Source organism: Pleurodeles waltl, chromosome 10 (assembly GCF_031143425.1).
Source record: "Pleurodeles waltl isolate 20211129_DDA chromosome 10, aPleWal1.hap1.20221129, whole genome shotgun sequence".
Taxonomy (NCBI): domain Eukaryota; kingdom Metazoa; phylum Chordata; class Amphibia; order Caudata; family Salamandridae; genus Pleurodeles; species Pleurodeles waltl.
The window spans coordinates 1,019,765,028-1,019,787,620 of NC_090449.1; the positions used below are offsets into that span (position 1 = coordinate 1,019,765,028).

The 22,593-nt window shown below is 42.9% G+C and overlaps 1 protein-coding gene across 1 annotated transcript in view; it reads left to right on the plus strand.

Moving 5' to 3' along the window:
- The window catches only part of LOC138262145 (collagen alpha-4(VI) chain-like), a 343,879-nt gene that overhangs the window by 284,886 nt on the left and 36,400 nt on the right, over positions 1 to 22,593 (plus strand). The window contains exons 35-39 of the mRNA XM_069211929.1: positions 1,290 to 1,301; positions 1,393 to 1,886; positions 4,913 to 5,003; positions 8,940 to 9,611; positions 13,393 to 13,495. Coding sequence (XP_069068030.1) covers positions 1,290 to 1,301; positions 1,393 to 1,886; positions 4,913 to 5,003; positions 8,940 to 9,611; positions 13,393 to 13,495 — 1,372 coding nt within the window. The remainder of the gene's footprint in view (positions 1 to 1,289; positions 1,302 to 1,392; positions 1,887 to 4,912; positions 5,004 to 8,939; positions 9,612 to 13,392; positions 13,496 to 22,593) is intronic.

The following is a 22,593-nucleotide window of genomic DNA, read 5'->3' on the forward strand; positions in this document are numbered from 1 at the left end:
AACAACATTTTTGTATCTTAATTCCATTAAGAAAGAGGTTTTATTAGCTATCATAAACTCTTCACTTTGAGGAGTTAGCCTTTAACGAACCTCACTGCCGACTAAGACCACTGAAATTCAGGCTTGGCAATTGATTCTAAATCTCAGACAAAGCATACCAGTTATCTTTCCAAAAGCTGATTTAAGACTTTAAGACCCAAGGCTATATATATATATATATATATATATGTATTTTTTTTTATTATACATATATATATATATATATATATATATATAGAGAGAGAGAGAGAGAGAGAGAGAGAGAGAAATACAGAGAAAACTAGAAGTGTAGGCGGTCGAATGCTTGTGGTCTAGTTGTTGGAGATGCCCCTTTAGTGCTGTAGTGCTACAGAGTATGATCTTAATCCACAAATTCTCAGTTTGCTCATGGTTCCACAGGTTTGTGTTAGAAGAATGGAGGTGTCTTGCTGCAAAATAAGGAGAGATTAACTTCAGGTTGCAATTGGGATAAGAATCAGGGCTGAGAATTGACATTTTGTTCTTGACTGTAACCACAAAGAGATTTGGAGAAGGGCAGCTTTTATAACTATGATCTGTGTAAAAAGAAGAAAAACTGCAAACTGAAGAAAGTAGAATATTTTCTGAACAGGGGTTTCTGTGTTTCTGAGCAGGGCTGCAGTAGCCTCTTTGTGAATGAAAAATGGTGGTGTAGGTAGATGTATAAGTCACACGGAAAGAAAATATTTCTCTACGTCCCACTCAATTACATTTTTTTTTAACTGTTGTCAGGCCAATGAATAAGCTCTCATCACTGAGGTATGTGGGCAACCATTAGTTCTTGGGACATCCTTTTGATTTTGGCAGTGACATGAAAACAGTTTTTTTTATGATGGCACAGTGCTGTCCTTGCAGAGGATGCACTGTCCTTAGCATAGGTTTGACCGATTATGATAGCATGAGACAGAGTCCAGGAGACCACTGTTACTCACTTACTGAACTAGCACAGAAAGATGCCCTTTAAAGTAGAGCATGGCAATTGGTAGTAGCCACTCCTTCACAGGTATGTAACTTCTCAAAGTCATTTAAGAAGGTATTTCGAAAGACTTGCAAGAAATAGAGTGACCTGTTTCCTTATTTGTTTTAAAGTACATTGGATGGATTTTACACAGTTTAAAACATTATGATGCCTTCAGATGCCAAAGAAAAATTCTTAATGTTGAATTGACGAAAGTTTTGTGCTTTGTGTTACTTATAAAAATTACAATTTTCTCCATTGTTTTTCTTTACAGCTTGCTGCTCAGGTAAATCATTTTACATAATAGTATTCTCTTTAAAATTCTAAAACCTCTTTAAATGTGTCCTTTAGCACAACACTATTCTCCTCATTTATAGGTCCATCTAAGTGCCCAGTGTATCCCACTGAAGTGGTGTTCGCCCTGGACACTTCACAGGATGTCACAGCTGCTGCATTTCAGAGGATGAAGAACATTGTGCTGTCCTACCTGGAAGGCTTGAATATCAGTGAAAGTAACTGCCCATCGGGTGCCCGGGTGTCCGTTATGTCGTATGGTGCCAGCACTAAATACCTCATTAGATTTTCAGACTTCAAAAAAAAAAGCCAACTCCTGGAAGCTGTGAGGAGAATAGCCCCAGAAAGATCATCTGCTGTACGGAACATTGGTGGTGCCATGAAGTTTGTGGCCCGAAATGCTTTCAAGCGGGTTCGCAAGGGAGTTCTAATGAGGAAGGTGGCCATATTTTTGACGAATGGCCCATCCCAAGACGATGTTTCCATCAATACAGCTGTGCTGGAGATGAGTGCTTCGGAAATCATTCCTGTGGTGATTGCCTTTGCAGACGTGCCCAATGTCTATAAGGCCTTTGAGGTAAACATTACTCTTTTAGCTTGTGTAGACCTTGAATATAGGACTGCTGGATAGCATTATCAAAGAAAAACTAAATAAAGCACAACTTTTGTAAGGTTTTCCCCAATTTGCACATATCTGTATTTTTCCAGATGTGTGCATGTTGAGCAACATGACCTCCGTATGTTTAAGCAGTGGTCGATTAGGCATGAGATGGCTTCCACCTACTTAATTATTGATGGATGAGACATGATTCCCTCCTGTTTAAACAAGGATGATTGGAGGATGATACACCCCTAATTTTTAAGCACTGATTGACAAGACATTTTGTACCTGTCTATTTGACCTACGTAGCCTTTGAAGGATTTTGTGTTTTAGTTTGATATTTTGTTTGTCTGTGAACACAAACGGCAAACTTTACTGCTTCTGAGTACTACAGCAGGATGCTCCACATAATTATGTCACGATTTAAATCAGTGGAGTCTTCAACATTTTCCTGAAAAACACAAGCAGTTCATATTGCACACATACGAAATACGCTGTCACTACATTAGAGGGTGCACTGACTTCCAGCTGTGAAAGTCTGGTTTGGAGGGTGTGGAAGGACACATTGCCCGGTGCATCTTTCATTCATGAATCTGCCCCCCTTCTCCTCCCTCAGCATTTCTTCTGCTGCATGAGGTCACTTTGTACAGAGCCTGGAACCGAAATGTACAATGGTGGGTCTCCTCCGTACAATGTCTAACCAAATACAAGAGAGGTCATGCATGGCATTTTCTTTGGTTTACGGTACATTTTTCAGTCTGCCAACGTATTGTTCTCTACAGAGGTTACAATGCTGATGCAATATGATTTTGTATTATATAACTATGACAGAGTGAAAAGAGATGGACATGGCCAACACTGCTGGTTAAGTCACATGATCTTTATGATGGAGGAATATTTATGGAAATGTTGTGATGAACTTGAAGCCATTCTTCATTACAATCACACATATCACACAAGGAAAAAGACAGAAGAATACCTAAGGTAAAGACACACAGAGGAGAGCAATTTACACTTTTACATACTGATTTTACAAGGGTACATATATGGCATTTCTATGGCACATACCTAACCAAAAGGGAAAGGAGTGTTGCACACGGTCAAAGTTCAGCATAAATTCAGCAGAGATAGCCAGTTTGTGCACTAGTAATGCATTGTCGTCTAGTATTCTTTAAAGAGGTGCATTTTCAGCTCTTTCCTAAATTGTAACAGCATTGAGGTGGACCTGGTGGATGCAGGGATATTAGAGTCCTGACTGCAGGTGTGCCGAGAACCACAATAGGTGTTGAGCTTGTCTGCAAGATAAGCAGGGGTGCTGGTCATGATGACTTTGTAAATTATGCAGGTGGTTTTGAAGATGGTGCATGCCAGCAAGGGAAGCCAATGGAGTTCCCTTCGGATGGGGGTGATGGAGGTGAAGTAAATTGAAACACATGGTATTTCTAACATTTCTCAAATCACTGGTTAATAACCTATAATATAGAATAATAACATGTTTATTAAATGGTATAAATAACTGGGAATGCTGAGTGAATATCAGGCATTTCCAAACTAGAAAGAGAAAAAAATAAAATTTTAAATAAAAAAGAAATGAATATGTTGATCAAACTTTCACAGAAAGCAAAAACTAATCAATTAATTGTTAGTTAAAGCATATGCAGTTTATTACATCCACAACACCATAGGGTGGAAATTCAAAGGCTCTCTATAAGTACTTACTAAAGTATGGATTAACACATCTGCTAAATGGCATCTGTGTTTTTTTCAAAGCGCTAGCTAACACTGGGCTAGTTTTTACCATGGTCAATATAACTGAATATCTCTGGCAGTGTAAATACCCATTCAGTTGTTTGGTCTTCGGCACTTTAAGGCATTGCATTTTAAAATTATTGTTAAATATGACCAATTATAACTTTTTCAGGCACTGTCTTAAAAAGACAGACAATTTGTCCTAGGTCTTTGTTTGAGCCCCTTCCACATTACCTACATCACTATCACAATCAATCAAAGTGCACTTTGATCCAGAGTAGATAACAACATCACTTCAGTTTGAAATTGTACTTTAGATTGTAAACATGTTTGTTCATGATTTAATTGAAACTGACGTTAATATGAAATTATGTCATTTCATTTTTTGATTTGTAAAATAGTTTTCACTAACATTGAGCTACCAAAAGACGGGTGTCTTTTCAAAAAGCAATGCAGCAGAAGTCTCAAATGTACTTCTGCAACTTCTGGCAATCCTCCTTTCCTACATAATACATTCCTTCTATTAACTAATTTTAGTACCACTTGGTACATGCCATAGCATTCACCCTTCATATGTGCATCTTTCGACTTCCTCTTCACATTTGAGATTCCATTGATGCTATATCTTACTTATTTGTCGATTGATGTCAAAATGTGATTTACCAACTACAGTTCATATACACTTCCAGTGTGTTCTTGGATAATAATTTTAAAGTATACTATTTATTTCAAACAACTCTTATAGTAAATTTGACACTCAAGGGTCCAGATCCATACATATTTTCCCTCTACATTCAAACACATTTTCAATCTACGTGCCATAGAAGTCCCATATTTGTAGGATCTGCAACCCTAGGAAAATAAATTCATTTATTGAATATCAATAAATGTTGATATGTTAGGCATTTAAGAAAGGACTTGTGTAACTATTTTTTCCTATATAAAAACAAATTATAATTAACAGAAGGCAGCTTTGAAGTGCACTAGTCTATGAAATAAAAACAATATTCCTGAAAGAGATGTTAACATTTACTTCCACTTAAATAAATTGTTACAACACAAAACAATAGATCACATAATTTAGAGTTAGGTGTTAATAGAAAATCCTTTGATTTGTGGAGGAATGACTGAATTTGGAGGGAAATCTACTGGTGGGATTACCCTCATTTTAGTTATAGTATAATGGGTGAATTATTAACTTTGATTGCCTTTGCTGCATCTGCCTTTACAGACAAAATATTTTTCTTTGTTAGGTGGATTCCACAGGGAGAGCTAAAGTATTTGTTTGGAAAAGAACAGAGGACCAGCGTTTAGGGATTATTTCAGATTGCACCCTCTGCTATGGTAAGAATCATTTACTTAAAAATATTCTGATATTGTTGTGTGTGCACACCATTCTTTAAGGTGGCTTTCACCAATTCACAAATATTCAGCTTTAAATTTGTGCATATAATACTTTACACAGTCTTTGGATACACCCAAAAACATTTGACAGAATGTCAGCATTACACTTCACACTAACCTGGAAATAGGCTGGGGCATAGCTTGGCCAGTAAGATTGGTGGGGTGTGAGTTTCAGATTTTCCAACATTCACACTGGCATATAATGTTAAAGTACACTATGGGGGTCATTCTGACCCCGGCGGGCGGCGGGAGCCGCCCGCCTGGAGGGAGCCGCCATATGGCCGCTCCGCGGTCGAAAGACCTCGGAGGCCATTCTGACTTTCCCGCTGGGCTGGCGGGCGACCGCCAGAAGGCCGCCCGCCAGCCCAGCGGGAAACCCCTCCCCACGAGGAAGCCGGCTCCGAATGGAGCCGGCGGAGTGGGTATGTGCGACGGGTGCAGTGGCACCCGTCGCGTATTTCAGTGTCTGCAAAGCAGACACTGAAATACAAAGTGGGGCCCTCTTACGGGGGCCCCTGCAGTGCCCATGCCATTGGCCATTGGCATGGGCACTGCAGGGGCCCCCAGGGGCCCCACAACACCCCATACAGCCATCCTGTTCCTGGCGGGCGACCCGCCAGGAACAGGATGGCGGTATGGGGTGTCAGGATCCCCATGGCGGCGCAGCAAGCTGCGCCGCCATCGAGGATTCTGCAGGACAGCGGAAAACCGGCGGGAGACCACCGGTTTTCCTGTTCTGACAGCGGCTGAACCGCCGCGGTCAGAATGTCCTGAGGAGCACCGCCACTGTTGGCGGTGCTCCCGCATCCCCGGTCCTTGACCGCCGGGGTCGGAATGACCCCCTATATGACAAGCAGGGTACAAGAGAGGGGCTTCATGGAAAGAGAGAGGTATGGGCGTTGGTGGGGTACTGAGTGAAGGAAAACACTATGGCCCTCATTATGACTTTGGCGGTCTTATTGCAAGACCGCCAAAGCCACGGGTGCCAGAAAACCGCCAGTGCTGGTGGTTTTCGAACCCACTATATCACGAGTACTGCTGGATTTTCTCTACATTTTGAGCATAAATCCAGCAGTAGTCGTGCTGGTGGGAGGAGGTGCTGGGGCTATAATACGACGTGGCGGTGTCCTGATGGCGGGGTGCTGCTGGAGGTGGAAGCGCCCATTCCCTGCAGGACGACCTCCTCCCCGGACCAGGTAAGTCGATCGTCTGACAGGGGAGAGGGGTGGGAGGGCGGGGGTTTGGTGTGTGCATGTATGAGTGAGTGTTGCCTGTGTGTATGAATGTAAGTGTGTATGCACCTGTGTATGCAAGTATGATTGTTGTGGTGAATGTAAGTATGAGTGTTGTGGTGAATGCGTGTATGAGTGTTGTGGTGAATGCAAGTATAAGTGTTGTGGTGAATGCGAGTATAAGTCTTGTGGTGCACGTGAGTATGAGTGTTATGGTGCACGTGAGTATGAGTGTTGTGGTAAATGTGAGTATTAGTGTTGTGAATGCGTGTATCGATATATGTGAGTGAATGCGTGTATGGATGCATGTGAGTGAATGCGTGTATGGGTGCATGTGAGTGAGTGGGTGTATGTCAGCGTTGGTGAATTAGTGTATGTGGGGTGCATGTGGGTGTCTGTATGTATGTGCATGTATGTGAGGAGGGGGGTTGGGGAGAAGGGTGGTGCTGTACCTGGAGGTGGGGATAGGGGATTGGGGGAATTCTGCTTGCTTGTGGGAGTGGGGGGTGGGTATGTCATCTGCCAGTGAGAGGGAAGAAATTCCCTTTCAGCTGTAGCCTTTCTGCCAGGGTTTTCGTGGCGGTGCTACCACCGCAGAAACCCTGGTGGAAAGGCAGCTCCTAATACTGCTGGCAGTCTTCTGTGGACTGCCGAGTCAGAGATGCTTATCTCCGGCCCAGCGGGTCCGACCACCCTGGCGGCATGATCAGAGATGTGGCAGACTGGCAGAGGCCGACCCGCCACACTCATAATGTGGAGATCTTCACCACCAGCCTCCACCGTGGCCCTTGCGGTCAGTAGACCATCAGGGTCATAATGAGGGCCTTAATGTTTGAAGACTTACAAAACAAAGCATGTGTGTGTCTGTGTGTGTGTGTGTGTGTGCACCTGTACCCTGACTATTAACCAAAAACTACATTTACTGTGTAACAACCCAAACACCCTCAGAAGCTATGCCCTTGGAAATAGGTGCCCGATTTGTACCTTTCCAGATTAATCCATTACATAAAATAGGTCCTAGGTACAGTCATCATTTCCTGGGGAGAGGACCATAGCTTGGACCTCTCCATGAGTGGCCTCTTCTGCTTAAAGGTAAGCATGGCAGCTTATATAGGTTATGGGGGTTATTACAACTTTGGAGGAGGTGTTAATCCGTCCCAAAAGTGACGGTAAAGTGACGGATATACCACCAGCCGTATTATGAGTCCATTATATCCAATGGAACTCGTAATACGGCTGGTGGTATATCCGTCACTTTACCGTCACTTTTGGGACGGATTAACACCTCCTCCAAAGTTGTAATAACCCCCTATGTGTTGAGGGACAAGGACGTGAGTAATCAATTGGCCACATCTGCAACAGAGTGATGACACGCTTCTAAAGAGGGTAGGTTTTTTGCTTTGGTCTTCATAATGAGTCTACTTTTTATATATCCATTTGTCTGTCAACATACTGCATGGAAGATATCTTAGGAAGATCACAGACAACGTAAGAGCTGAACAAGCTAAAAACCAAATCTCAAGTTTTTACATTTACTTGCCCTGATTGCAATATTCTGCGTGCTGCCCTTCTTCTGATCTTGATTACTATCATCATTTTTGCATTAGCCTAGTGGCCTGATTTGTGATACAGTGAATAGTCTAATATCTGTCAGTGGGAGATCCAGCCACACACAGTGAATAAAAAAGCTGCAGAGTGGGCAGCAGGTTAAGAGGAATGAAGACTCACATGGAACCTAGAAAATAGTACAAGGGCAAATCTGAGTTGAACATTGAAGAGGGACAATTCAAGAAGGTCAGGAATATCCCCATCAAACCACTCAACATGAGATATTGCATACAAGCAAGCGGGCTAATAAGTAGCAAAGGCTATCTCAACATGTTACCTGTGCCAAAGGATGAGAATGGATACCACTTCTCGAGATCAGAGTGGATTAGCTAAGCACCTGGTGCCAAGGCTGGTTTCTCAGCCATGCTAAAGAATGAAAAATATTGGCCTCAATTGCTAGGATATCATATTAGTCAAAATGGGCTTTCAGTCATCTTGTGCTTTGAAGTATTGCATTGAGAAATTACTTTCACCAAATGCTGCTGACAGAGCCTGTCAATAATATGGGTGGAGCTACCACTGAGTGGACATTCATTGAGCAGAGAACATTAACTAGCATTATGTATTGGTTCCATGATATTAGTATGTTAAAGTGTCAGCTTTGTCAATAACACACTGTTGCATAACCATTTAAAAGATCTATTGCCTGTTGTAAGAGCTGCCAAAAAGATTCTTTACCAGTAGTTGCTGACTTCATTGGAGGAATCTGATTGGCTGTCCCACTCACAATGTTTCAATTAATGCTCTAATGCTTGATCACTCAATTGCCAACCCTTATAGCAGATGCTCATTGCTCACCCCAATGTTCCATTGGTTTCATTTAGAGCACACAGTAGTAATCTTTAACAAAGAAGAAAACTAATGGTTTATAAGCTTTTTTTGTGGACAAACGAAGGTGATGATAATAGTACACTAAAATTGTTTTTGTGTGCATAAATCACTCCAGCATATCAGAGGTACAGTTATTACTACAAATATTGATTGAAAGTACTTTATTTCAGAATTATGTATGTTTTATATTTTTTTCAATTCGCAGATAAGTGCCATGCAGATGTGGAGTGTGAGCAGGATGACCCTCCTCCGGTGGAGGTTGACATGGACCTTGCTTATATCATAGATGGCTCCCGCACGGTTGGCAGCGAAGACTTTGAGCGGGTGAAAGAATTTGTTAGCATCATGCTTGATCAGGTTGAAATCACATCAGAGCCAGAGTTAGGGGGTACAGGTGCCAGAGTGGCATTGGTGCAACAGGGTATGCCTGGCTTCACCCCCAACAGAGGCACAAGCCCTGTCAAAACAGAGTTTGACTTTGTTACATACAACAGTAAGCGCTTGATAAAGAGGCACATCCAGAATGATGTTTCACAACTAGAAGGACCTTCATCCATTGGCTACGCTGTGCAGTGGACCATTGACAACATCTTCTTAAAGGCTCCCAAGTTGCGAAAGAACAAAGTCATATTTACAATTATTGGAAGTCGGACAAGCAGTTGGGACATTGAGAAACTGAAAGAGGTCACCAAGCTAGCAAAGTGCCAAGGATTCATCCTGTTCACCTTGGCTTTCGGCAACGAGTTAAGTAACAGTGAGCTTGCAGACTTGTCCAGCTTTCCACAAGAACAGCACTTGGTGCGACTGGGAAGAGCCCTCAAGCCTGAAATGGCATATGCCCAGAGATTTAGCCGAGCATTCCTGAACCTTCTTCTAGGTAGGTGGATTTTTTTTAGTGCAAAATATCACTCAGTGTGCTAGACATAATGTAGATAGTTGATACGTTTTTCTATGGTCGTGATCAAAAGAAGAGTGGAAATGCATTTCTTATCTGATTCATCTCTATTCCTTACTTTTACTTTGACAAAAGTTCATACTTCTGTTAAAGAGGGACATGGTTTTTAAAGAACCCCTTATAAAATTTGTATTATTTGATGTTATAAATAGGGAAAGTAGGTCTGTCTTAAAACTGAGATATTTACTTTCAAAATTGTAGTTGATAAAACCATGAAATTGTGTGATAATTAAATCTATATTCATTATAGATCATAGCCATTAGTGACAATTGTTGAACATTATACATATTTTATATTTCTTCAATGCAAAATTTATTTTCAGTGAAAAGTGTGTGCATTTGACCTTGGGTTCCTAATGAGTTTCTGCAAATTGTGTGGCAAAATGAGGTTTAAAAAGTTCATGCTATACTAATCTATCAGCTTTTTGTGCACACACCAGAACTATTGTTGACATGTACATGTATTATGTACTATTTGACAATTTATAAAGGGTCTGAGTGAATGATTTTATTATTATGCATAGTTATTAAAAACCGTAGAATACATTTGTTCGTTTTAAAAACCCCACTACAGTAATAATCTATAAGAAGTACCAAAACATAGTTAAAAAATTCAAAATATTACAATAATAGCAATTATCTGTGGCCATGTTTAAAATGAAAATTCAGTGAAATGTCAGAAGGTGTAAAACAGTGTAATCTCACAGATTTTCATTTTTTTGCTGCAAGTTTAAAAAAAAGTTCGTAAAATTACGGTTCAGAGAAATATCTGTTGCCTTGAGGCATGCGATCCCAGCTTTTCTGCATGAGCGACTGCCGCGCTGGTTGGAGAGTGCTCTTAGTAGCCCCCTCCTCTCGTTCAGCAGATCAGGGAAAAGTCAAGTTGTGTGGATAAACTGTCCACCGAAATATAAGTACCATAGGGAATAATGGGATTTATATTTCGGCGGATGGGATATCCTTCACCGTTGTGATGGAGTAGCCTGTCTGCCAAACTGTAAATCAGCCCCTTAGTCGTGATGGTATGGAGAATGACCCAAGTGGCTGTAGATTAGCAGAGGTTAGAATTTATTCAAGAGAGAAAAGTAGAATAACAAATCACTGCATTCAAAGTACACCTCCGTGTCCCCATAGCCCAAAGCCATTATGGTTCTGCTGAAGGATGTCAGCTATATAGAGGACAGACAAATGCAAACTGAAGATTTGCCAAAACAAACCCTTTGCACACAGTTAGGACACCCATATCAGGGAACTGCAGTGCAAAAGCATACATGGCATATGCCAGGGGGCACGCGCATGGATCCATTTATACAGTACTAATCTTGAAAATACAGCTGGGAGGTTTGAATGGAGCCATTAAATCCCAGCAAGTCACCCTTGCGGCAAAGCCGCTCCACTACATTCTAGGAGTTACAGGGATCTTACAAAATGAGCATGGGAGGACAGTGTGCCACAAAGCAGCAATCCTGGGTGCGTACATAAATAAGACACTCTTTCTCTTCAGAAGACACCAAGGGAGCAGACTCATGAACTGGGCAGAGACGGGCTAATGACTGCCAATAGAGATGAAGGAGGTGTAAACCTAACCAAAAGGTTCCCTCAAAAGGTGTCTGGTCCGAAAACAAAGCAGAGAGACAGAAAATGTTCCACATTAAACTACAAAGCTTGTGGAAAGTACTCTCACCAACAATAAGACTTAAGCATTATTTAGAAAAACTAAAACAGTGACTCTAGGAAAATAAAAGCTCACTCTAGACAGTGGCAAACAAGACACTGTCCACAGAAGAACCATTGCCAAAAACAGAATGCCAGATAAAAGATCACCAACATAAATAGGAGGACTTGCAAAACAACAGGGAAGACAATATTAACAAGCAAAACAAGAAGAAACACACAGAAAATGGAATCATGGAGTTCATAAAACATAATACACAAATCCTGGACCTGAAAGAAGGCAGGATCCTGAACAAAGAGGAGATCACAGATTGGGCTCAAGGAAGAAGGGGAGGGTGTAGGCAAAGAGACGTTCTGCATAAGCAAGCACAATTACAGGGTGAAAATAGCCAGAGACAACTTTGAGACAGCTAAAGACTTGCTCATCTGCGCAAAGCAGTAAGTTCCCCTTTGTAGATAGCCAGTTGCCCACCTCACTGGGTTTGTGGACCAATCACTCAGATAATTAAAATAATACAGAAATAGAGTGGAACCAGCCCGCAATTATTCAGTAGGTCCACAATTAAATCACTTGGGGCCATATGTACGAACACATTTTCCCATAGACACAGAATGGGTAAAACCCTTTGCTACATCTGGCCCCAGATGTCTTGGAAGGATGTGGCAAAAAAATGGTATTCTTTATTATTCTTTCCGACCTCTTTCATAAAATACAGCCAGGTAGCCAATATGTTCCACCAACATGTTCCACCCACACACCAAGGGCTTCGACAGGGTTCCAATTTACAAAATTAAGACACATTAAAACACAACATTATACACTCATTAAAAAGTAAGGTAGGAATAATTTACTACAACAATTCACTCAAATACTCTTATCAAGGAGTACATAGAAAGATCCAGCTGGCAGATTAAAACAATGAACAGCTTAAATTGTACAGAGAAGAGAATAGATTCATAAATTATTAACTGTGTGCTAACCATTTTGGGACAGAAGAATCATGGATACATTCAATTTAAACTAGTCAAAAAGGTTTAACAGGCATATTGAAACAATTAACAATTCTTTTTAAACTACAAAGAGAAAATAATTCGTTCACCAGTTATTTACAAATTCAGTTGTTATAATGGCAACCTCAACTTGATGCAGTCTCAAAGTTGTGCGATAGGTAGCTGTCTAATGTTTTCAATCAAATTGAGATGATTTGTATAAAATAGTTCAGATAAGTCATGAGCTGAACATTGGTGCAGTACTGTCATATAGAAAACCATGATCCTCCACTTCTCTCTCCAGATTAAATCCAGTGATTTTCCCAGACTTTCTAGGATAAGGTAAAGAGCACCTGAATACAAGGGGCGCGAGGTTGGGACTATCAGGGGTAGTTGACCAGGTATTGTCTCACTTTGGAAATTACTATTTCTGTGGGCACTAGTAATTCTGAGGAGCTTCAAAAGTTACAGCTGATTCCAAGTTAACTTGAAATAAAATGTGGATCTGGTGTTTCTGAATATAGTCACACGTTTTTCTCCATTTTAGGTCGGGCCAGGTTTTATCCGGCTCACAGGTAAAGCACCAAGTGAAAAATTCCAGCCCCTTAGTATTTCCTTAGAGGTTGTGACTCCCAGTGGGACTGGTAGCTAGCCCTATCAGAAATTATACAGGCCACTTATAATAGGTCCCAGGGTGTTGGCATAGCTTTGTGATAAAAATGTTTCATCTGATGGAGATGTGTTTGGCTGTAAAATTTGTAAATGTTGGATTTTGGAAAAAAAGTAGATTCCCACACATTTATTTATATGAGATAGTTAAACATGTGGGACATCACAGCCATGAAAATAATAATGCCCTATATTAATGACAACAGCAGATACTTTCTGAAAATATAAGAAACAAAGCTAGTTTCTTTGGCCACTGAGTTGTTACAGTTTTGTGAATTACTAGTTATCTTACCCTTCCTGATGGATGTGCTGCTCTGAAAACTCAAAAAAGACAATGTGTGATTAATACAATTTCATACCCTCTTCACAGGCGACTTAAACACCTACCCACCTCCAGGGATCCGAGGAGAATGCCAGGGGCGAGGAGATGCACGGTCATCGCTGCCAGCAGAACTGGTATCGGTAGTGGAGAGGTGAGCGCCTGCTAAAGGAAGTAATCCATTGGAAATGTGGAACTTATGAGATGTGCTGGAAGAGGCCAATGCAAACCTCTTTCAGCCATCCATGTGTATTCATGCATTACACACTGCCCCAATTCATTTGTAGACCATTTGGTATCAATTACAAGTGTGTGTGTGTAAGTTCTGATATGTTCTGTTGTAACTATTGTTCCCACACATTTCAGAATTATGAGCTTTGCAGATTATTCCGCAACCAGTAATTACGTGGTGTGATGAAATTCACATCCTTGGATAAACGTTAAACCTGCCAATGTTTACAGAAAGAAAGCATGCCTGATAAAAAACACAATAAGTAGTGTTTAGAGTTGTAAACATCAGAATCCATGTTATGTGCCATTTGTGAGGGCACAGGTTGGGAATAGTCAACATTTATCACACACAATAAACTCCGAACTCAATAGGATTGTATATTAACAAATACCATAATTATTGCATCTGAAACCACAACACGCATTATTAATGCCATAGATGAGAACTACGCAGGCAGAATTACTGATACATCTGTCATAACTCCCTGCCAACGTGCCACTGTTCCCAGTTTGGAAGAATAACGGATGAGAGGATTATTCACATGAGACATTCATTATTTTATTGATAATTCACTTCTAATTTATGGGTTTTGAGTGCAGCAATCCAGCATACCTACTCCTAATCATATATACTGTATATAGAGTTGGCTTTGCACCTGGCCCTGTCAAGCATTGACTTTAGTTGATCAGTTTCTTTCAGCCACTGGCTTGAGACTTTGTCAATCACGTCTTGGCTCAGGCCTCTGGAGTATTTGTCTCTCACCCAATGCTAATGGCTGTTTGAGTGTATCCTTCCAACTCCACTTGAGTGTTAGCCTTGAACTACATTATTAGGGACAACCTTAAAACGATAGCCCTTTTTGTCCCATGCTGCTGGCTCCATCCAGCGTGCCTTGCTCTAATGGGCTAATGCTGCAATCATTATCTCATTAAATCAAGTCCTATTATCTTTGCCAGTGCTTGTTTTGTATTACCCACTTGAGTGAAACTGTGGATGGAAACAATCAACACCAAATTGGAAACGATGATCATTCATATGACATATCCAATAACTTATTATAAATGCAAGTCATAATTACTGATCCTTTCTGTGAAACTGCCAATGGAAAGGTAACCATGAACACCGATTTTTTACTTAGCTGGACTAAGCACTGACTTGATAAACTTGAACTGTGTAGTTGCATGGAAAATGTTAAAGTGGTTATTGTGGGTGACATCAGCATAAAATGTCAGGACGCACACTCCTGATGCACGACCGATTCATTTTTACATCACCAAATATAGCTGATATCAAAGAAGTGGAAGAACAGACCTCTCAAGGATGTAACAGGACTCCACTAACAAGAAAGAGCCTCACTTTAAACAATTTCCCTTGTGGTGTTCTCATTATGGGTGGCACTTAAGTGGGAAGAGAATCCCCATTGCAACTGCAAGATCTGCAGCTGTACTAGGAGAAACTCCTGTGTGAGGCCCTACCCCACCCGGTACTACTCATTAGTACACCCACTTCAATTGATACCCCTCTTGGGCCTCCTAATGCACGATCATTACACAGAGGGATTGTCCACTGACCTGGACCGCTCCCCAACCATTGTCCACAGTCCCCACCTGACGTGACCTGTGAAAGAAGGGGTAACTATAGTGTTGGGGTATGTAAACAAAATACCATATAGCGTGCCAATGGTTATAATACAATTTGTTGTACCTGCATTGATTTCGGAGTTTAGTTACTGTTTAAACCAATGACTTCAGCCTTTTACATGTGATGTATGCATGCATACAATTTAAATGTTTTAATCACATGTCCTGTGTAATCCACAGGTTAGAATGTAATGTAAATCAATGTATATGCTTTAAAAACTTAATATAATTTGGTTAAAAAAATGGGTGGAAGACGAAAAAGTGCTTCTTGTGCCCTTTGAGCGTTCTCAATAGATCGAAGTCCAATCTTTCCAGGTAACGCCATGAATCTGGGGACGTTATGGAATATCTACGAGGAAGAGTGGTTTAGTTGCATTTCCAATTTGTCTAGTACTGTAGGAAGTGCCTCTTGCATAGGATTAAAGTTAATAGTTGTTTTAGGTCTTGCCTAGACAACGCATGTGCTGTTTCTTTGAGAACTTTTGTTTTCAAACAGTGGGCTCAGAGGCTTCAGTGTCACTCTCATTTGCTTGCTTTTTATTGGTCAACTGCTGTAAGCCTATTTCCCCTTTGTGTGTTTGTCCCTCCTCTGGAGCATGGATGCGTCACTTGTGTCCTTCCACTGCTTATATTTTTAGATGCTATTTTGGTCTAAGAGTCTGATTAAATTTGGACACATTTTCCCATTTTCCTCTGAAACAGGATAAAAAAAAGTGACCTGGTAACTTCAGGAATAGAGCTACCTGCTTGAAGCAAGAATTTGGGGAAAACACACAGAAATTAGTGAAATGTTGCCAATTAGGCATTGGTTTTTCAGATGAGAAAACTTGTTGTGTTGCAGTATTTGATCCTGACCAATTCGGATCACTTTGACATGGAACCGTGGGTCTTGCCATCCCCCACTCAGCCAGTTATCCACATTTCAAAGTTATGTGGCCCAATAGTGTAGACAAATGTCCACCATGCCCGGCTGTTGTATTTGGACTCAATGCAGTTACCATACACCACTCTGGCTGACCTGTTAATTCATAGGAATGAGCAGATTTTGTCTGTAATGTTTTAGAACCAGGCCTCGGGTTTTGGGTGGGAAAAGCTCTAGATAATTATAGGAACGTTGGAGCATAATAATTTTAAATAATGCCACCCTACCAAACATGTTAAGTGGAAGTCTGGACCATGTGGTGAGGGCTGCCGACAATTTAGATGCAAGAGGAGTCAGGTTCAGGAACCACGTGAGGCTTGACTCTAGGCCAGTATGCGCTCCCAAGTACTGGAAGGTTAATCTGCGGATCGGCAAGTGCACCTGCCAGTCCACGCTCAGGTCACTCTTCAGTGGGACTAAGAGAGACTTATACCAATTGATCTTTAGGCCAGATGCCTCTCTGTATAGGGAGATCATTTGGAGTAGGCGAGGACCCGTGAGGGAGGGCTGTGCAAAAAAAAGGAAAATCTTGTCTACGTAAAAAGTGCTATTTGGTCCTCTACAGCTAGTCCCCAGTCAAGGCCCCATATCTGGGCATCACATCAGACCCAGATTGCCAGTGGCTCTTTAGCTAGCACAAACAAGAGGGGGAGAAAGGAGATATCCCTACCGGATACCTCATCCGATTGGGAAGGAGTCTGAGAGGGTGCCGTTGACTCAGACTTGCTCCCTTGGATGTGAGTATAGGACCCTGACACAGGAGAAAAATCTTGGTCTAAAGCCCAGTTTTATGTATATGCCCTCCATGAAGGCCCAGTCAACAGAATCGAAAGCCATCTCGAAATCCATCAACATTATAGCGGCTGGGCTTGGTTTGTCTGAGAAGTGGGCCAATGCCACCTGTACCCCGGGAATACAGTGTCTGGTGCTCAGGTGTGGCATAAATCCACTTTGTTTGGGGGACTAAGTATGGTAGCAGGGGGAAAAGCCGTTTGGCCAAGGTCTGGCATAGATTTTAAGCTCTGAATTAGATATTGGCCGGTTTGCTTCACAGCAGTCGCAGGGTGGCCTGATTTGTCCACTACCACAATTGTGGCCAGGTCCAGATCTGGAAGAAAACGCCCCTTGTCAATCGCTTCTTGAAATCTATTGAGAAAAGGAGGTATTAGAAGCATTGCAAATCGTCGGTAGTATTCCACCAGATAACCATTTGGTCCCGGTGTTTTTATAGTATCTGGTTCCAGGAGGGCCTGCCAAATCTCATCTGCATGTAGGGCCTGCTCAAGAACTCGACTCTTGGTAGAATCCAGGAATAGAAGAGGTAGGTCCTCCATGAGTGGATGAGAAGCCTCTCAGGGGGGGGCGAGAAGGGAAATGGCATTTTCTACGCAGGCAGAGCCATGCGTGCCATAAGTGCGCAAGCATTACCACGCTTGCCTGAACCATGCATGTGCCTTAAACACGCAAATGAGTGGTTAAGGCACACAGCGGGAATAGCGGGGAGAGAAAGGAAGCTACGGATGCGGCAGGGGGGTGCGTGGGGCTGGGGTGGGTTAGGAGGCAAGAGGTGCATTTTAAAGGACAGGGTGGGGGAAGCGGCAGTTTGGGGTGGGGGGTTTGGTTGTTTTTTTTGCAGAGGGTGGGTGTTAGGGTTCAGGGTGGGGAGAGCCTGGGGTAATTTTCAGAGCAGGGTGGAGTTGGAGGGCGGGAGGGGAAGGGGCAATTTTGGGGGGCAATTTTAGGGCTCAGGGCAGAGGGTGAGGAGTTGGGGTGAAGGGACAGTTTTAGGTCTCAGGGCGAGCGGGTGGTTGGGGTTGTTTTTTGACAGAGGGTCTGTTTTAGGGCTCAGGGCGGGGGGAGGGAGAGGTAGTTTTAAAGGTAGGGTAGGGTTGGAGGGGACATTTTGGGGGGCAGTTTTAAGGCTCAGGGTGGGTGCAGGGTGTAGGGGAAATTTCATTCTTAGGGGTGAGGAAAGGTTTTAGTGCTAAGGGCAGGGAGGGCCTGGTTTTGGGGGGCATAGTTTTTAGGGGTGGGGGAATGTTTTAGAGCTCAGGGCGGGTGGGGGGATAATTTAGTTTTTATTGTGGGTGAATGTTTTAGGGCTCAGGGTGGGTGTGGGGGGTCGGTAGCTTTTTTTTTTTTATAACCGGGACCAGGGTTTGGGGCAGTGTTTGGGCAGTTCTTTTTTAACAGGAGCATGGCTTTAGGGCTTCGGTGGGGAGGGGCTTGAGGCCAGGTTTTGGGGGTGGAGGTTTTTAGGGGTAGGGGTAGTTTTAGGCCTCAGGGTGGGTGGGGGGAGCTGGGTAGTTTTTAATGTTAAGAGGGGGTTGTATGATAGAACCACACGTGTTTACCACATATACCTTTACTAAGCATGCGTTTACAACAAAATTAGTTGTAAAGGCATGCAAGGTAAAGGCATGCGTTGTAAAGATGCGGTCGTGGTTTAGACCACGCTGTTAAGCCATGCCTGGTTCTGTCATACAATCCTCTGGGGGGCAGCACACAAGGTGGCACATAGTGTGCAATAATTTGCCACAAACATTGCTGCTATGTCTGCTGCCCTGACGATTTCCCCTTTGGGCATTGACCTCCGCAGTGATTATCTGGAGGGAGGTGTTCCTGATCGTATTACTTGATATGTTGCCCTATTCGTGAACTTACTTACTCAAGGCCATCCAAAGGCCTCATTGAGCGCTAATCAGAAGAGGGATAACGTGGCAGTGGCCAGGCATCATTGTGTCTGTTTAGAGGGCTGTGTCCCTACCTATGACAGTAATAATTCCTTGATTAACTCTAGTCTAGGGTCTTGGAGTTTCATTAGAGTTTCTTTACTCAGGAGCGGAGGGACATAAAAATTCAGGAAGGAAATAGGGAACCCCTCTAGAATACCCTCGCCCACAACAAATTTTCCCAGGGAGTCATATGATAATCGAGAGACTGCAAGCGTGAATGAATTATGTATGAGAATTGATGTGCCCTGGAAGCCTCTTGTGTATCCAGCATGGAACACCCTGTCATGTTCACTGTGAACCAGGAGAAGACATCTATTCCCCATCTAGTCTCCTGTTGGCAAATCTCAGGACCACAGTGAATTTAACACAGTCATTAAGGCTATTGGCATTGCACTTCATAACTGTAAACCCACACATTGAAGTGAGTATTTAGACATACATGAAGGTGGTCTCTCGCAGTCCCAACTTGCATGTTGTACACAGAGAGTGAGATCGTATTGTGCTCTGGGATAAAAGTGTTGTCCTGTATATGACTGCGGCAATCAAAACAGAAGCTAGAAACGAGAAAAACGTCCGATTGGGCTAACATGAATAACCACCTCCCAACTAACCCACTTCTCGTACTTCCCCCCAGAAGCATCTGCTGCACCTTAAGCAGAACTAGATTATTGTCTTCATGGAGTCTACATATAGGTGGGGTAGATCATTATGGGTTCAGATTGGAGGATCAGGACTCCCACTTGGTGTGCCTCTCACATGATTGTATCTTGTTCATTTTAATTGAGGATCTTTGCTATGAGAGGGTAAGATAGAGCACTGGGAGGAGGCCTCTGCACCAGGGATCTCTGGGCCCATTCAATGATGAAGCAGGAGTACAGACGAGTCGAGGGCACCCAGTATGCAATTCAGTGGCCTCGGAAAACAGCTGAAGCAGACCTCTCCATCCCCACAGAGAATCCCATACAGAGAAGGTTGCAGTATCTTGCCCTGTTTTCGGCATCCTTGACTCTAGTCTCTAAGTTCTGTGAAATATTAGAAAGGCAAGACACCGTGGTGGTGAGTTAGTTTACTTTGTCCTCCAATTCCAAGATGTGAGCCTCTGCCTTGGTGCCCCGCTCAGTCGCACCCCAAACGTTCTGACGAAGCAGTGATATCTCAACTCTGGCTTCCCCCAAAAAAATGTCCAGGGCGGTTGGGGAGGGCTAAATAGGTTGCAACATTTGTCAAGTTTGCTTTGTGTGTGTTGAGCTTCCAGCTTGTACCATGCCATCTTATGTGGGTTAGCATGTGCTACACTTCCAAAAGTGTGGAGTCAATTGTTCAATAGTGTGGGAGACCCCTACACCCTGAGTCCAGGTCCGCTGTTGAGTCATTGATTCATGGAAAGGGTGCAGCACAAGCAGTCAGGGAGAGGTGGTCCCCTCTGCAGCCGGAATGTATAGTGTTCTCATGGCCCCTGGCCTCCCTCCACTCCTGGCCAAGTTTGTTCCTGATGAGATGGGTTCAAGTTCCTTGGGTGATGCCTTGTATTTGAGTTCAGTGGTAATTGTAGGCTCTTGTGTCACCACTTCCTGTAAGAGAGGGGTGGAAAGAGGCATGTGGGTGAGTGGCACAAGTAGCAACTCCCAACACTCATCTGTGGGCACTTAACAATCAAGCCCACCTCGGGTGCCCTCCAATCTAAACCCCTCGTCCACAGTCCTAATTATCACGTGTGTCTCCCTCCAGGGTGGTTAGGGCCCATCAGAGGCAGGGTGGGGGAAGCAGAGTCCAACCCTATAGGCAATGTCACGGAATCCGGTGTGCTTTCACTATCCCCTCAACACCCGATCACCTCCTGGAACATGACATGGGCTCTGCGTCTCACAGCACCCCTGTTTGGGGCCTCCATCTGGCCACGGAGTCCAGGGCCTGCCTCCTCCCAGGCTTGCCTCGGCTTCAGCCGGTCAGCGTCGGCGACCCACCCGCTCCTTCAGGCCCAGGCCCCTCTCCGTGGCACACCGACAGCCACCCCCCAGGGAAGAGGTTCTGCAATGTGTGAAGGCCCTTTGCCTCCGACTTCAGCAGCCTGGATGGGTCTGGATCCCCACCATGTCTTGCTGGCTCTTCTCCTCCCGTGGTCCATTCAGCACTCGTGCGCTTTTGGTCGGACGCTCCACCAGGTGCACCCTTACTCTGCAGATGCAGGAGGGGCCACAGGACCTTTAATGATCCACAGCAGCACCAAGCATCGCCGAAAGAGCTGCCCGGGTGCAGGAACTGATCAAGCAGTGTCTTCCACGATGGCATGCCTAGCCACGCTCCAAGGCTTATTTATTTACAGTTTGAAGGACTGCAGTTCTTATAGATTTGAATTACAAAGACCTCCATGTTTTCCAATTACCTTAGCATAGCATTGCCTTCAAGCATCTTCCAAGCTCAAAGCAGCAATCCTGCAACACAGAGTCACAACTGTAGAGTGTTTCTGGTGGCAGGCTTCTGCACACAGTAATAATGGATTCAGAATCCATCAGTGCAAAAGATATGCAAGTTGCCATTTTACTTCGTCACCCAAGCTGGAATCAAACTCCACTTGCTACTAATTAAGAAGAGGATTGCTTATAAAACTTTGTCTTAGTCACTTATGAACCCCCTGGCCCCCACATTTCAATGTTTCACACACTTCACTTCTGATCAATGAGTGATCAGACGGAAACTGCTGGTTGAGTGCTCTGACAATTTTAAAGAGAATGCAGATACAGGCATTTAAATGTAGTGGGAATGGCATTTTCATGAGTACCAGATTATTCCTAGGGTACCTCAGTAGACTCAGCCTTATCCTCCTATTTTTCTTTGAGTTTGTAGTTTACTTTTTTGTGCACATTTGATATGTATGAAGGGGGAATGGCGTGTGAGTGCGCCCTTGTTTTACAGTAGTCAGTGTAACAGTGCAAAATGGCCTCGCAGAAGGACGAGAGAGAATAGGCAATCTTATTGGCCACCATTAAAATGTTATCTTAACATAGGGAACACTAATATAAGCCTTCTTCTTCACGTTCAAGTAATTTCAATATATCCTTAGGGTCCCGCACAAATAGGAATACTCTTACAACCAATAAGAGAACATTTCCTAGAAAAATATCTCCATCAAGATGTCCCATATTTGAGAACCAGTAGGGATAATTTTACCCTTCACTTGCCCAATGAAGAGCACACCTGGTGATCAAGTATGCCACACAAGTGGGTGAGGATTTCATGTCCTTGAAATATGAATCCCATGGTAATCTGGGAAAGAAAGCTAAAAAAGGGAATTCCAAGATTTACCCAGGTATTCCTAAAATGTAGCCAGAGATTAACATGAAGTTAAAAATAAATATTCAAGTCGTAGATAAACCGATGAAAGATTGATCACTCTTGATTACTATCAAAGCAATTAATCTCTAGGAGGAATCCCATAGAATCTTCCATCTGTCAGTTATGCAGATTGAGTGATTTGGCATATTTTTCCTTAAATGTCTAACTCATTGCACTTGTCCAATTCGAAATGTGTGCTAATATCATACTCTATTTTAAAATCAGTGCATATTTAAACAAGCTTTGTTATCTGTGGCATTGCCTTTTTAGACTCTGACATACCTTTTACAATTTTAAAGAAAAGTGCCACCCAGAAGTAGCCTGAGAGCAAGTGCTACAGAAGGAAAGATGAATAAAGGGAAGATAGGTGTTATACGTGTTTTCCTTGTA